This window comes from Micromys minutus (assembly GCF_963924665.1).
Source record: "Micromys minutus genome assembly, chromosome: 2".
In the NCBI taxonomy this organism is placed as follows: Eukaryota; Metazoa; Chordata; class Mammalia; order Rodentia; family Muridae; genus Micromys; species Micromys minutus.
In genome coordinates, this window is record NC_137971.1 from 74,185,822 (window position 1) to 74,201,708 (window position 15,887).

The window sequence follows — 15,887 nt, forward strand, 5'->3', positions numbered from 1 at the left end:
TTACATGAGCTGCTTCGGGGTACTGACATCTGATTTCTGGTCATGTTTTTCTAACACTTAAAGGTGAATGCCTCTCTCAGGGCCACCCGTGCGGTGGGTTTCACGGAGAGGGTGTGTGGGCAGACAATGGGAACGGCTATGCTTACAACCAACAGGGGATTTGGCAATCCCTCGCTGCTCTGACTGCACCTTCGACTTTAGTCAAGTCCTTTCCCAAGGAGGGAAGAATGTCGTGGTCCTTCTAGCAAAGAAGGAAGAAAAGAAAACACGTGGCACAGATACACAGAGAGGGGTAACATTAAGGGACCAGCGAGAAAAGTCAGAGGAAGTGGACGGGTTAAGGTCTGGGGGATGAGGGACCACTGTGGGAGGGGACTGAGTCCATTTGGTTTCGTTCTTTGTAAGAAGTGATACCATCACGAGGACCATGCCATGCAACCTTAGAGACATCTGTGTACACTTCCCCCAAGGCTGTGCTGGGCGACGGGGCAGAGGTCAGAGGTCAGAGGTCAGCTCAGACAGGCGTGGTGCGTCTGTTGGCCGGATTGTTATGCAGCGACTCTTTGAACTCTTTGGGTGTGGAGTTGTGGAACTGTAGAAAAGCATGGTCCCGGTCAGAGTTGAGAAGGGTCCCCATGGTAAGCTTAGAGGGGTCCCGGGACAGGGTGAACATGGAGATGTCGGTGGAAGGGATGGTATGGAAGCCTTTGCTGATGGGAGACAGGTCTCGGGATCTAGGTTCAGTGGAGCGAGAACTTGACCGTCTTCGGAATCTATACCTGTAGGGTGGTAGGCGCGCAAATGTAGACTTCTTCAGGAGCTCTGAATGGGATCTGGCACGCAACTGCTGATGCTTTTCAATATAGATGTGCACGGCGACCACGCCCACAATTTCCGCGATGATGAAAGAGAAGGCTCCAAAATAAAAGGACCAGCCGTAAGAGTAGCTCTTTTTAGAGTCCCTCTGCCCAGGGTCTCCAGCATTGGCTGAGATATAAACTATGATGCCGATGATGTTGCTTAGCCCTGCAAGAAAAGGAAAAGAAAACATACATTCCAGAAAACCTCAGAGGCAATGGCCATTTTTAGCGTTGAGATACTGATAGAACATGGGGAGGTAACAGGGAGAGGAAGGAATGGATGAGGGCCAGGAAACCAACCCCACAGCTGAGCTCTTCCTGCAAAGGTTGCCTGTTGGGAAATAAAGAATTCTGATGCTTATCTACTCATAGCAAGTACCTACCTAGAACACACTCATTTCCTCTCGAAATAACCCATTCCATCACCACTTAATGTTGACACTAACTCACAAGGATTGGCAAGGTGAGCATGGTATGGGTCCCTGACCTTGACTTTCTCACCTGCAGCTAGAGAGACGGACATGGAAATGTAGTGAGAGCATAGGGACCCCATCAGAGATGCATAAGAGATGATTCAGGAGCTGGAGCAAAGGAGAGAGAGGGGGGAGGGGGAGAGGAGGGGGAGAGGGGAGGGGGAGAGATGAGAATGGAGAGTGAAAGGACCATGAAGAGTGAAAGAAGGGGACAGAGAATGACTTGCAAGGGCATATCCTGGAGGCTGGCGAGTCTGGGGGTATCCTGGGCAGCAGGGAAGACCAGCTACGGAATAAGGCATGCTAGATATATGGAGTTAGAAATGCTGACGAGAGCCCACTGGACATAAACAGCGTAGAGCTGGTGGTGAATGAACCCCTGGAGGGAAGAAGATCACTTAAATCTTTTTTTGGGGGGGGGGGAAGGGGGCTCTGTGCTATGAGTAGAACCAGAGCCTTGTATGGACTAGGCTAATATTCTACCACTGATCTATGCTCATGACCTCCAGGTCTTTTTCTTTTCTGCACAGAATAAGTTACACTTGAGGGCAGCTGTTATTGGCACGTCAGGAATTAGAGTACACAAAGATATTAACCCTGAAGACTCATTTCTACCTCTTGATTACCAACTTAGACTACCAACCTGAATTTTAGAGACACCAACTCAAAGGCTGGGGTGGGAGGACCCAGTCAAATACATGTGCAAATTCCACCCTGCGTTACTGTGTCTGTTGCTGTTGCCATGGCCCCAGGACAGTGGGCTTCAGCTTCTTCAACCTTTCAGCAAGGACTCAACACCAGATCTTTGCCTTTAGTCCTTCAGCACAGATCAGGACTGTAGAGCTTTTCATCTCCTTGGACTGAGCAACACGGGGGTTTTCTGTTTTTCTAGCATGCTAATGTCACTGGATTACTTACTTATCTTGGGTGTAAGCTAACCCAGTGTTGCCCTAATGCCATTGTGTTTCTCTAGAGGGCTCTGGCTTATTAATACACCTACTTCCCCCGAGGGGCAACAGGCTATATTGGGAATAACCAGCTACTCATCCCTTAGAAGAGGAACTGAGTTCTCAGGCAGTGTTGAGAAGGGGCATTACTCAGTGTCCTACCTGTCAGGTGGCACTGTATGGAGTCTGTCCCTCTTTTCAGGCCCCAGTACCAGTGGATGAATAACCTTTCCTGGAGCCTCTCTGTTGGGTGCTCCATCCATTCCTGTACTTTCAAGCAATCCCCTAGGTTGTACATCTGAGGCTACAGAAGTGGCTTACTGATCTTTCAGAGGACCGGAGTTCAGTTCCTAGCACCCATGTCTGGTGGCTTAGAGTCGCCTGTAACTTCCGCTCTAGGGGATACCACATCTTCTTCTGGCCTCTGCAGGCACTCCCCCCCCCCCCAACACACATAAAATAAAATAAACCTTAAGACATAAAACAAAGCAGAGTTGCTTCAGTCCTACCATTCTGATTGGCTGGTGCCTATTGGCGCGGTCTTGCAAACATTTTGCATATGACTGGTTATAGTCAATCTAGGACTTGCCCCTGTTCTACCAACTGCCCCATGTTCTCTCCTAGCCTTTCCTGGCATGGCTTTCTCAGGTACGCAGCAGATTCTGATCAATGAGATACACCTGATGCAAGAGATGACAGATCTGATTCTGCCAGGCTGCTCCACCCCCCAGGATAAAAACCAGCTTCTTTCTCCTAAGTGTCAATTTGCCTGGATGATTAGTGGAAGGGACACTCTATTATAGTAAAAGGAACGTGGATATAATAAGGAGGAAAAAGCAGAATTCACATGAATTTTTCAGTTAAGTGGGAAACTGACTTCAAAGAGACTCTGGCTTACTAATGCTTCTGCCAATGCCCTGAGTGCTCAGGGCCATAGTCTCTCTCTCTCCCCTCTGACAGCAGGGAAATATGTGTGACAGAGTTTAAAAAGTCCCAGAAAAGAGGGCTTTGCTGGAGGGGGGGAGGGGAGGCAGGGTAGGAAAGTTCACAGAGATGCTCAAATGTGCAACTAGTTTTAAGAGGTAGGAAGCCAAGCAAGTTATCAGTCATTCATGAGCATTTATTATAAGCCAGATGCTGGGTAGTGTCATTAGTGACTTGACTTATTTATTTTATGGTACTGATGCTGGTACCCAACGCTTCAAGCATGCTAGACATGCGTAGTACTTGTCAGCTGCCCGTTCCTGGCTACGAGTCTTTCCTTCACCAGTTCAGTGAATTTTCTTCTACAGATGGGGGAATGACTTAGATTAGTAAGTTTCTATGTCAACACAAGCTAGGAAATGTTCAAAGCAGAATTTGAACCCAAGACTCCTAGCCATGGTGAATTGAGATTTCAGTAATGAGACTCTTAGGTAAAAGACACCTGCTCATTACTATTGCTCCAGCTTGTAGCCCAGAGCTTGACCCAAAGCAAGAACACAGGACGAGTGAATGAATGGATGGAGTTGATGTACGCATTAAACATACAAAGCACATAATGTTTTACGTTTATGTTGAGTCACACTGGGTACTAGCCACAGTTTTGGGCTCAGTTATGTGTACCAACTCATCTAATCCTATAAACGGCCTCTAGAGGCAGGATTGTTTTTATCTGGGCCTTTTAGGTGGACAAACTGAGGCACAGAGCAGTTTAGTGACCTGCCTGATGCTGTACAACAAGCATACAGAAGAAGGGAGGTTACCACTGTGTAGCCTGGCTTCAGACCTGGCATTTGGACCTTGTTATCTGGCCCAGGACACAGGAAATGCTCAATAACAGCCGTAAACTTTAGCACATAAAGGGTCTTGAGGAGCATGGGCTCTTCCAATACTGTCATTTTATAGGTGGAAAATTTGAGGCTCTTGGGGCTCCAGAGGGAGAGTGGGGGGTGCTCTAATCCTAGACAAGTATTCCCTCTGGGCTCTCATAGTCCGCTGCATCTAACCTACCTGTCATCTCATACAATACTCCCATGCAAAGAAAGTAGCTGATGACACTTTCCCCTAACAATCCCCTCGGGGGACAAAATAATGATCTTATCTTGCTCTTTGTAAACTGTCACATCAGCACAACACTGGTGCAGATTCATTCTCCTGGTTGGTCAGCCAGAGCAAGGAGGACAGGGCTACCAGTGGGAGGGACATTCCTCAAAAGCAGCTAAACCTCTGGGTTTCCTAGTTAACAGCCTGTCACCACAGAGCATGGTCTGAAGCCATAGCTACCTCTGGCTGACCTGTCTCTGGAATAAGGACAGGACTTTCTCCCTGGTCTGTAACTTGAATGGGTTCTCTGAGGGTGAGAATGGGATGTTGTCTCTCCTACTCTGTAGATGGGGAAGCAGTGTGGGAAAGAGCCTGTGCAAGGCCTCATGGGGGACCAGGATGCTGGGCTTCATGCTTGGCAGTGTCCTGTTGCTGCTTTTACAAAAGTAGAAAACCTCGTGGCCTGCACATCCAGTCTCCTTCCAGCAGCTCTGTGAAAGGGAAACTATTGCTCTTTGCCATGTTGGAGGTAAGGAAGCCAAAGTACCCTCAGGTTGGGGATAAGACCACACAGGTAGAATGAGAACTCAAATTTCAAAAATGCCACTTATGTACAGCCAACTATGGTCTGGAAATAATGCAAGGAAATTCCAGAAGCAATTTCTATGCTTTAAATAACCTTTTATAGTTTATTATAATTCTTCTATTTTAATATTTATTGTTTTGCCATATCTAAGGTATAGAGTATACTTTCATGTATATATTTTTAGAGACTGAATATGGTATGTATAGGATTTGGTACTACTCTTTGGCTTCGGGTGAAGAAAGTCTCTCTCTGCTTCCTGACGAGGGGCCTTATGTTCTTACTGCTTTCTTTACCATGAAGGACTGTATTCTTAAACTGAGAGCCAAAAGAACCTTTCTTCCCTAGGCAGCTTTTGTCAGATACTTTATTGCAACAATGAGAAAAGTGAGGAGTCAATTTTCCTTGTTCTCTGTTTCTCTAAAGCCTTTCATCCTGTTGGCACTGACCTGCGGAGGGTGGGGGTGGGATGGGGATGGGAAGGGATAACAAAGACATGAAAGGAAGTGTGGAAACTTAGAAGAAGGAGAGGAAGATGAGGACATTGGAAGAGGAGGAGGGGTGGGGGAGGAGAATCGGAGAAGGAGGGGAGGTGAAGGTGGTGGTAGGGGAGAGAAGATAGTGAAATAGAACACATTTCTGAAGGTAGTTGTGAAAGTTTGAAAATGCTTGGCCCATGGGAAGTAGCACTATTAGAAGATACAGCCTTCTTAGGATGGGCATGGCTTTGTTGAAAGAAGTATGCCACTGTGTAGACGGGCCACCCAGTGCAGAAGAGACTCTGCTGGCTGCCTTCAGAAGAGATCTTCCTGGCTGCCTTCGGGTCAAGATGTAGAACTCTCAACTCCTCCAGCACCAAATCTGCCTCCATGATACCATGCTTTCTGATGTGGGCCACAATGGACTGAACCATGGAAATGTAAACCAGCTCCAATTAAATGTTTGCCTTTGGAAGAGTTGCCTTGGTCATGGTATCTATTCACAGCAAAAAAACCCAAACGAAGACAGTAGTCTTTCGTCTCCTATTCACCCTGCACTTCCTCCTGCTCAGAGCTCATGTGGGTGGATGACCAAGTCTTCTCCATGGACATCTGGAGCTATTGCCTTTGCTCTTTACAGAGATGCTCACTTCTCCAGGATGAGAGGGCTTGGAAGCTTGAAGAATTGTAAACAGTAATTGACTGGCAAGCAAGCGTTGAGAAGCTCTTCTCAACCATTCTCCATCCCTGTATCTCCTCTCTCCCTCTTCCCTCCCTCTCTCGTTCTCTTGACCCCTTCCCCCCCCCCCCTTTCACTATGTAGCCCAGGGTTTCACTATGTAGCCCAGGCTGGCCTGGAATTGGTGAGTCAGCCTCCATAGTCTTGCCTGCCCTTTGGTTAATCTGTTTCCTTGTCCCTTTGTCTCATAGTCTCTGGCATCCTGTCTTCTTGTATTGCCCTTGCAGCAGCCTTGGCTAGAGTCTGGGCCTCTTATAGTCTAATGGAACCCTCAGCTGCACACAGGTTGACTGTTCACCATCGGTGTGACTCTGGCTTTGGTTTGTTGTCAGGTCATATCTTAAGGCAAGCCACTCACCTGCAGAGACGAAGAAGATGCCGGCGCTGAGGATAACACTGTGCCTGCTACGATGGAACTCGCTGGCCGCCACACAGAGTCCCCCAAAAAACAACAGAGTGACGCTGAGGATGGGGAAGACACTGGAGGCCCTCACTGCCCCTGTGGAAAGAAGGAGAGAAGTCTCTATCTATGCTCCAGCCAGCTTTGGGACTCACCTGCTGTGGTCCAAACAGGGCAGAACTGGAGAGAAGTCTACATCCCATAGAGGTGTGAGACCAGCACTGGTCTGTGATCTGGAGGCCTGGGTGCCTGACAGCTGACCTCTTTCTTGAAAGTCTAAGCAATTCTACTAGTCCTGTGCATTGTAAATTATGTCTAGGGACTTGGAGGAGCCTGGAGTCATTAGGGACCCCACTTTTGGCTAGCCAGCATCCTCTTAATTTCTCACTTCCCAGACTTCCTGGGGTAGGATGTCAGTCCTGTCCTGCCTCAGTCTACTAACCAGGTCACCTTTCATTTCTGAGGAGAGCCTGGGAGTGAACACAGTGAGAACCAGACTTAGTTGTCGGAAGCCCTAGATCCTTGCGTGATCAGTTGTTACTCCAGGGTGTCCCCGTGCACAGCAGAGGGCAATGTTAAACTATAATTAACGCCAAACAGTGACAACCCAAACCTGATCATAATAGGGGAGGGAGGGTTGATTTAAAACCTTTGGGTCTGCACTCTGAGCCTGGAACCTAGGATCTTCATTTTACATCTGGACCTGCAAATTATACAGGCAGTCTCTGAATGCAGGGATTCCTGTCAGCCTATTTGCAGCTCATCAAGCTGCAAATCTTAAATACCTGTATTTGCATAGCAAAGAGCCTGGCAATACCCATTCAAAACCCACTTAGTCACAGAATGATTGGATGAATTTATGTATTCACTCAAGAAATATTTATTAAGCGCCTACTAGATGCCAGGCACTCTGCCAGGTGCTGGGGAAGCAGCATCAAGAACATTTGAGGACCGTAAAAGTCACAGAACTGTCCTTGGGAGCAGCGTTGGTCAGGAGACCCCCGGGTGCCCTGCTGTGAATCTGGTGCCTTCTTGGATCCTGGAGAGATCTGAAGGTCCCATGGTAGAGTATGACCCTAGCCAGAATAAGGCCATACATAACCCAATCCTAAACTTCTAACCAGTTGCACCCTGATGGACCTTAGGACACCGGCAGTATATAGAGACAGCAGGCAGTAGATTCAGGAGTCATTTTCTACAGCTAGGGAGAACCTCACAATGACACAGTACACCACAGCGTGCTGGCCGTCTTCCTTCGGCTGAAAGGCTGTCTGAGAGCCTTGATGGCTACTGCTGTTGTACATCGTGAGAGAATGATTTCACATATTGCTGCCTTAGGAATAGACTCAAATTCAAAATGTTAAATGAGGCTTGGCTGAGCATGCATTGCTTTCGAAACCACCGAAGGGTTTGCAAATCCCAAGATGAAATCCCAAGATGAAAAATACAGGGACTGGCTGTGTTTTCTGGCATTGGTGGGGATGGGAGGGCACTTTGGGTGCAGCCTGTATTTCACACTACAGAAAGGAGCAAGCACCTCTGTACAGCTAATGGTTGGCTTGTTCTGAGCTAATCTGCATACATGCATTATTAATGGTTTGTTTGCTCTAACTCTTCTGCCCAGGCAGTACCTGGAGGAGTACAGAGAGAGCTGACTGGTAAGTGCCTGGGTCCAGATGTCCAGAAAGATAACTGTGGGGGGCCTCTGACCAGAGGGACAGGCTTGGATGCTGCGGACAGACTGCCTCATTCTCAGTAACAGTGCTGGCTTGAGAAGTGTGAAGGCAGGGTTAAGAGTGTTACTGCAATCTTCTCCAGTCCCTGGTCCTCCAAAGCTTAAATATTCAGTAACGGGCAGCACAAGCTTTGTTCCGGTCGCAGCATGGTCAGGCCTGGATAAAGAACCTGAACGGGATTTTGCAGGGCCTTGTGCAGAGGAAAACTCTGAGGTGTCCCACTGCAAAAATAAAATTTCAAGCGGATGACAGCCGTGCAGCGATGAGGACTTTCCCCTGGGTTGGGCCCTGAGTGATTGACAGGACTGCAGGGATCCAGGGGAGGGTGGGCGTGGCTTGGACTAGTGCAGTGGACCATGAAAGGGCTTGGATTCAGGCGATCTTTTTCTATGTGAGAGTATTGGCCGATGGCTCCACTATGAGCAATGAAGAGAAGATTCATGAACAACTCCCATGCCTACTCTCGGCATGGAGCGAATGGCCCAACAGCCAGAGGAGCAGAATCCGGCAGGACAGGCAAGGGTATAGATCATTTTGGCCACGAGAGGTTCCGAGCTCTGGTTCATGGAGCTCACAGTCACGTGACTTAGTTCCACCCACTTTCTTCGTTTAGATCTAATAGGAAAATCTCTTTCTAAGACTCTGTGGCCAGTTTGGGTTGATTGTGTGCTTGGGGATGGTAACAGACGGAAGGAGCCGGGCACCGAGGAGTGGGTTCTGCTAAGGCAGAAGACATGTGCACTTCTGTATTCGTTTCAATATGTCTCAGGCTAGAGGGCTGGGCAGTTCATGGTCCTGGATAGCTGTGTCCTTCCCATCCCTCTGCTCCTGTGGTGACATTTTAGGAGAGATTTCAAACTGCCTGAAAAACTGGTTGAGAGAAAAGAGATGTGGGGGAGGGGATCCTGGACCCTGAAGGACCAGATCAGATCACTCTGAGCTGTGGCCTGCCCTGCCTGTCTTTGGTACTGCCGTGGGTTGTGCTGGGGGCTCAGGGAATGAGAACCTGAAATTTTAGTGGGGTTTATTTTGTTTTAACATGCTGAATAAAATTGATTTAAAGTAAATAAAAATGTTCAGTGTCACGGTCCTTCTGACCTTCGTCATCCTCAGTGTCCCGGCCTCCTGTCCCGGCTTTGTGAGCAAGCAGAGCTTTTCTGTGAAATTCTCTTATCTTCCCTAAGGCTGGACCCACTGAAGAGACAACAATTACTCTAGTCCCTTCCCTGAGTCTCTATTACCTGAACTCATTTCACAGGATGAGTGAAGTGTGCTGACACACCTGGGCAGACTTCTGTTTGTCACCCATGGCTGCTTCTACTTCCATTCCAAAGAGATTCACCAGCAAGCCATGCGAGTCTCGGGCTTCAGAGTTTCTCTTGGGCCATTGCCTGTTTAACAGGTCCGTGGGGTTAGAGGAGAGCTACTTACTTTCCTCATTCTCTCCCACCCCTATGGCAGAAAGGAGTCTATAGTTCCTAAGTCATGTTAGATCCGCACTCATGCTCTGGGGAACCCCCACCCCCATTCACACATTTGTAAGCCTCTTCCTCAATCGAGTGTGCTCATTTCATTCCAGTAAAGCTTCCGAAAGTGCAGTGGGGGAGGGTTCCCTTTGCCTGGATAGTCTCAGGAAGTAGAGAGGATGCTCATGGTAATTTTTGGTCTTCAGGTAGCCTGTGATCCCAGGTAAGCTGGCGCTGGCATCCCAAGTGTGGGGGTATATCTTAGTAGGTCCAGCCTTAGGAACAATTCATGAAATAATTCCTAAAACTTTTCCATCTTTGATGTGTGGGTTTTCCAATGGACTCTTGGCCCAAACCCAACAAAGAAATTGTGTGTGTTTGGAGGTCAGAGTATAATTTGTAAAATTCAGTTCTTTCCTTCCACCATGTGGGTTCTGGGGTGGAGCTCAGGGTGTCAGCCTTGGAGGCATCTTTTATCTCTGAGGCAGAGGTTCTCAACCTGTGGGTTGAGACTCCCCCTGGGAATTGCATATCAGATATCCTGCATAACAGATATTTACATTATGATTTGTAACACTAGCAAAATTACAGTTATAAAGTAGCAACACAATAAGTTTATGGCTGGGGGCGGTCACTACAACATGAGGAACTGTATTAAAGAGGTGCAAGATTAGGAAGGGTGAAAACTCAAGAATCTGAGCCGTTTTGCCTGTCTGTGAATCAACCTTTCAAAAGACTGTTTGCATTGTGAGTTGGCATGGTTTGCTTGAGTATTCGATGTAATGAGTTTATTTGATTAAAAGAATTTTTTAATTAAAAAGATGATTAACCTTTGAAATATGCCCCAAGGACATTGGAAGGGATAAGGTTGATTATAAAAGTGTATATTTGGACTGACCTGGTAGCATAGGCTTGTTATGCATTCTTATTGCAAGGAGGCTGAAGCAGGAGGAACACAAGTTTAAATCCTGACTGAGCTACAAGGTTACTTCAAGGCCAGCCAGGATAAATTAATGAGATCTGTTTTTAAAATAAAAGAAAAAAAAGAAAAAGAAAAAGGGAGGGGTGGAGACAGCTCAGTGACAGAGAACTTGTTTGTTGCAGGTTACAAATGAGGCCCCACCACACACACACACACACACACACACACACACACACACACACACACACCCAAAGATGTCTCTGAAGCATGTGTGCTATGTGTAGAAGAAGGGTTATAACTGAGACCAGAAATGGTGCAGGTCTTCAAAGCCAGCTTGACCCAGAAAGCATCCTTAAGACAGGAAATTGTGCTTCCTTTGGCAGAATGGTGGGTAATGAACTGTAAACAGCAATGCCTCCTGTAAGCCATCTCAGTCTAGGATTGTGCATTGGCCAATCAGATTTGCCCTCATTTGCATGGTGGAGAATGCAGGACAGGATTGGGTGATAGTGTTTTGTTACTCTGTTCCTATCCAAGTGAATGAGGAATAAAGAAGACCCTCATCCCCATCTCAAGCAGCCCAGCATCTTACGCAGGCATTGCTCTTACTGTCATACCTTCAGCATAGTGAAACATTTGTCATTTTTCTGCTCTTGTCTGAAGGGTGGTGAAGCTATTTCCACCATGGCACAGTCACAGCTTGGCAACCCTGTTGGTGATCACCTCTCTCTGCCCACAAGCAAGATTTAAGTAGCTTCTAAAAACCCTGGCCACCTGAGCTCTCGGGGGCCGAGAGGCAGCAGTAAGCCGATTTGAATGTAGTTTCACCACAGGCAAAAGAGTTAGACTTGGCTGCCCTTCATATCATGTTATGGGATGTCTTTAGTTGATATGACTTAGGCCATATTAATTTGTCTTCTATGATGCCATGGGTTAACTATGACCCTCAACATCTTTGTACTGGAGACTTAGTCTAAAAGTCTGCACGTGGCATTTGTAGGTGGAGTCTTTGGGAGGTAAGTAGGACTAGATGACTTCAGAGGATGTGGCTTTGATTTAACCATTGGTGGTTTTAAGGAGAGGGAGAGAAACTGGAGATGACATACTTGCTTCATCTTTCTGTGTGATGTCCTCTGCTATTTTATTATGCAGGAAGAGAGCCCATGCCATTGGCTGAGCACCGTGCTCATGGGCTTCCCAGCTTCCCAAACTGCCAACCAAAGAAGCTCCTCTTCTATATGAATTCACAGGCAGTAGGCCATTGTAGCAGCAGATGGGTGTGGGGCTAAAACAGCAGCCTGCACTCAACGTCTAAGAGCATAAATGGAGAAGGGGGCTGGGCAACAGCATCGGTTCATCTCCCTCTTATTCCTGGTTATGGATGTCATGTGACCAATTGCCTCCACCTCCCTGTGATGGTGGACTGTCAGTTGAACTGTGAGCTAAAATAAACCCTTCTTGCCTAAATTGCTTTTGAGTCAGAATATTTCATCACAGCCCCGAACAGAAGAGACGAAGAACGAGATTTTAAAATTTCTGGCAGGAAACCCATGCAAAGGCTTAAGCTTAAATTCCAGATTCTGTGGTTGTGGGTGAAGCTGCTGTTGGGTGGTGAGGGGACAATGAAGGAACAGAGGACTCTCCCTGATCAGAAGGAGGGAGGAAAATGGTCAGGAAAACAATCAAGCTCTCCAAAGAATTTAAAATTGGTTTTGTGGGTTGTGGTTTGAAAGTCATGGCTTTGCTTAGTCTCCAGTAGGGCAGGTATAAAACCATTTCTTCCGAGCAGGCAAGAAAAACAAAGAAAAACAATAAGGAGTCTGGGAAAATCCCTTTGGTATTGACTTTAAAACTTTTTTTTTTTTTTTGAGAGGGTTCTGTTCACATGGCATCCCCTACAAAACCTCCCTCCCTCTGTCCCCCCTTCCTTCCCTCCCCGTCTTCCACTTCCCCCTCCACCACTGGATTAACCCAATGCCTATATTCTACACACTTTGGCTCCAAGATACTGGATCTCTGAGTCCCAAAACCAGAGTGAGACAATTTCTTGGAAGTTTAATTCATAAGCTCAGTATTTAAAAAAATTTCTTCTTAATCATAACATTGCTAAATAGCAAATTAGGTAATTCATTGGGATTTTCCTACTTCTTGAACTGACACTTGTTCTTAATGGTCGTGACACTGGCATCCCAAGCTAAGCTTCTTGTGCCTGAACCAGTGTGAGGCCCATCAGTATCTGACTCTGCTTCTGTAATCCTGTGTGACAGGCCACAGCTGACGTATACACCACCTTGTGATTACCTGTTTGGGCCATGGCTGACTGTACTACACATTCTCATATGCATTTTTGTGACCTTGCCAGATTGATGACATTATAATTTCCATTTCAAAACAGACGAAGAAAGTTAAGATAGTGAACTATCTTGCCCCAGGACCAACCTCACAAGGAGGAGAAAGTCCAACAGGGTTTCCAGCTCCAAAATGCACTGGTTCTAGTGGAAAGTTTCTACAGAGACACTGTCCTTGTCCCAATAGGATTGGAACTGCAGAGATGTCAAAGGAGAGGTGAACTTCGGTTTGTACTTATCTTGCCAGGTCTTGCCCTTGGGGACCCCACCCATTAGCACATCACCCATTAGCACCTCACCCATTAGCACCTCACATCACCCACCCGTAAAGGTGAAAACTGCACTGAGTTGAAGAAAATTCCTTAGATTTTCTTCTAAGGAGACTAAAAAGAACGTTTCAAATCGTTTTTTTTTTTTTTTCCTTTTCTATTTCTAGCTCATCGAAATGAAAAAAACTTCAACATCAGAGCCTTGGGAATGCATGTCTATACTTTGAGGTGGATAATGAGGGGCCTCACACTCATAGGTAAGTGGGCGATGGCAGCGGACCCTCTCTCCTCCACGGGGACTGGAGAGGTAGGGGAACTTACGGAGAAGATATTCTGCTGTATCCTGTTCATAGTCTGCATCTTCCGGGAAGTGATCGATTTTCTTGCACACGCCTCGGAAAGCTCCTGTGAAAACAGACACGGCCCTGAGCCACAGGGAGAGTGTTACTGGGGCCCAGGCTGGGTCTGCAACACCATCTTGTATAGAAGAGACTAGTTGCTGTAGTTTGGATCTTGAGTGTCCTTGGGAGACCCATGCATTAAAAGTTAGATCTGGGGCTGGGACTAGAGTTCAGTGGTAGTGCGATTTCCTCGAATGTCTAATTTCCAGCACATATGTAGTCACACACAGACACAGACAGAAAGACAGACAGACAGACAGACAGACAGACACACACACACACACACACACACACACACACACACATATATATATATATATATATAGACAGACAGGCCCAGACAGACAGACACATGCACAGACAGACAGACACACACAGACACACACAGACAGATATACATACACATACCTCTGCCATTGTTAGGAGGGGTTAGAACTTTTGAGCCCAGGGGAGGAAGTTAGGTCATCTGGTGTGTGTACCTTAGAAGGGGATTTTAAGAGCTGGGCCTTTTCTCTCTGTTTCCTAGTCACCATGAAGAAAGCAGCATTGTTCTCCCATGTCCTACCTGACAAGAACCGCTCGTGTTCCGTATCATCCAAATCACTAAACACCCGAGCCGACTAACCATGCCATGAGACCTCAGAATCAGTACAGTTCTTTTTCTTGAGAGTTAATTTATGCCAGGCATTGAGGTAAACACCTGTGGTTTCAACTACATGGGGTGCGGGAGGGTGGAAACATCAGGGATAGAGTTCAAGACCTGTCTGGGATACATGGCAAGTTCAGAGCCAACATGGAAAACTCAGTAAGACCTCCTCTCAAAAGTAAGGTGAGGGAGGCAGCTCAGTGGTAGAGAATTTACTTAGTATGGTCAAGGTATACACACACACACACACACACACACACACACACACACACACATTTGTCTCGAGTATTTGTTGGAGTGACACACAGCTAACATGTCAGCAGAGATGACAGCTAACATAGATATGATAAAAACCAATCTCTTTTCAGATATCTCATGCTGTTGCCATTGTAGAACTAGGAAACATGGGGGCTTGGTGTGAAGGTCTCTGCCCAGCCTGCCCTCAGTGAGGGAAAGGGGAAACAGAACCGAAGCATTTGATTTATCTTTTCACTTGACAGGTGAATAAAGGAGTTTCACTTGCAGTCACTCAGATGAACAACAAACCAACATTGCACTCTGGGTATGGGGTGGGGGCATTCTCTTGTCTCCAGCCTGCCAATCCTGACCCTCCAGTCCTCTCTCACAACCCTCCCCATGCCCCACCAGTGTGGGTCGCTCAGATCCACAGAGAAGCTGTCATCATTTTTGCTTTCTTTCTTTCTCCAGCATAAACTTGACTCAACTCATTGTGTGTGTTTGTTAGTCATTGTGGGTGTTTATTAACTAGCCAATTAGCCAATCTCTGGGGCAGCTAATGACTCTGTCAGTTCTTATAAATGACAAACAGCATTCAGAATGTCTCACAGCACAGCAAGGAATTGTGCCTGTTTCCTCTTCTCTGTCTGCAAAGACAGAGGCAGAGAGGTGAGGTGCAGTGCTGTGCAGAGCAAAGCAAGAAGGGGGAGAATCAGGCAGAGCCAGGCTTGCTTCCCAGAGAGGTCACTGTAAGATGAGAGAAGGGCATCTATGAAATATATATGCATTTATACTTCTTGTGAAGCTTGGGTGCGTAACCATAATAGCTGCCGCTTATTAAGTTTCTCTGGGGTGGAAAGATGGCTTCCTGGGTAAAGCACTTGCTGCTAAGCATGAGGATTTGAGCTTAGACGCCTATGGTCCACAAAGGAAGCAGAGTATGGTGATGCTAATGGCTGCCTGTAATGAGAGGTCTTGGAGATAGAGACAGGAGGATCCGTGAGACTGGCTGACCAGACCAGCTGAATTAGTGAACAACTCTTCGTTAGTGAGAGACCTTGTCTCAAAACCTAAGGTGACGGGCTGACAGATAGACCTGGTGGTCAAATGTCTTAGCCACACGATTTTGATGATCTGCTTTTCATTTCTAGAACCCACAACAAAGTGGAAGAGAGAATAGACTCCACATCATTGTCCTCTGACCTCCACGCACGCTCTGTGGTATGTGAGTGACAGAAACACACACTAATTAAAAAACAAAGGTGGGCTGGGTATGATGTTCCATGCCTTTCATTTCAGCACTCCAAAACTGAAGACAGGAAGATCTCTGTGAATTTGAGGCCATCTTGGGCTATG

At 46.8% G+C, this 15,887-nt stretch overlaps 1 protein-coding gene across 1 annotated transcript in view; it reads right to left on the reverse strand.

Moving 5' to 3' along the window:
* Nucleotides 1-514: 514 nt before the first annotated feature.
* Nucleotides 515-15,887, reverse strand: part of CACNG3 (calcium voltage-gated channel auxiliary subunit gamma 3) — a gene marked incomplete at both ends in the record, with an annotated part of 93,565 nt that continues 78,192 nt past the window's right edge. The window contains 3 exons of the mRNA XM_080911599.1: nt 515-1,026; nt 6,465-6,605; nt 13,569-13,652. Coding sequence (XP_080767725.1) covers nt 515-1,026; nt 6,465-6,605; nt 13,569-13,652 — 737 coding nt within the window. The remainder of the gene's footprint in view (nt 1,027-6,464; nt 6,606-13,568; nt 13,653-15,887) is intronic.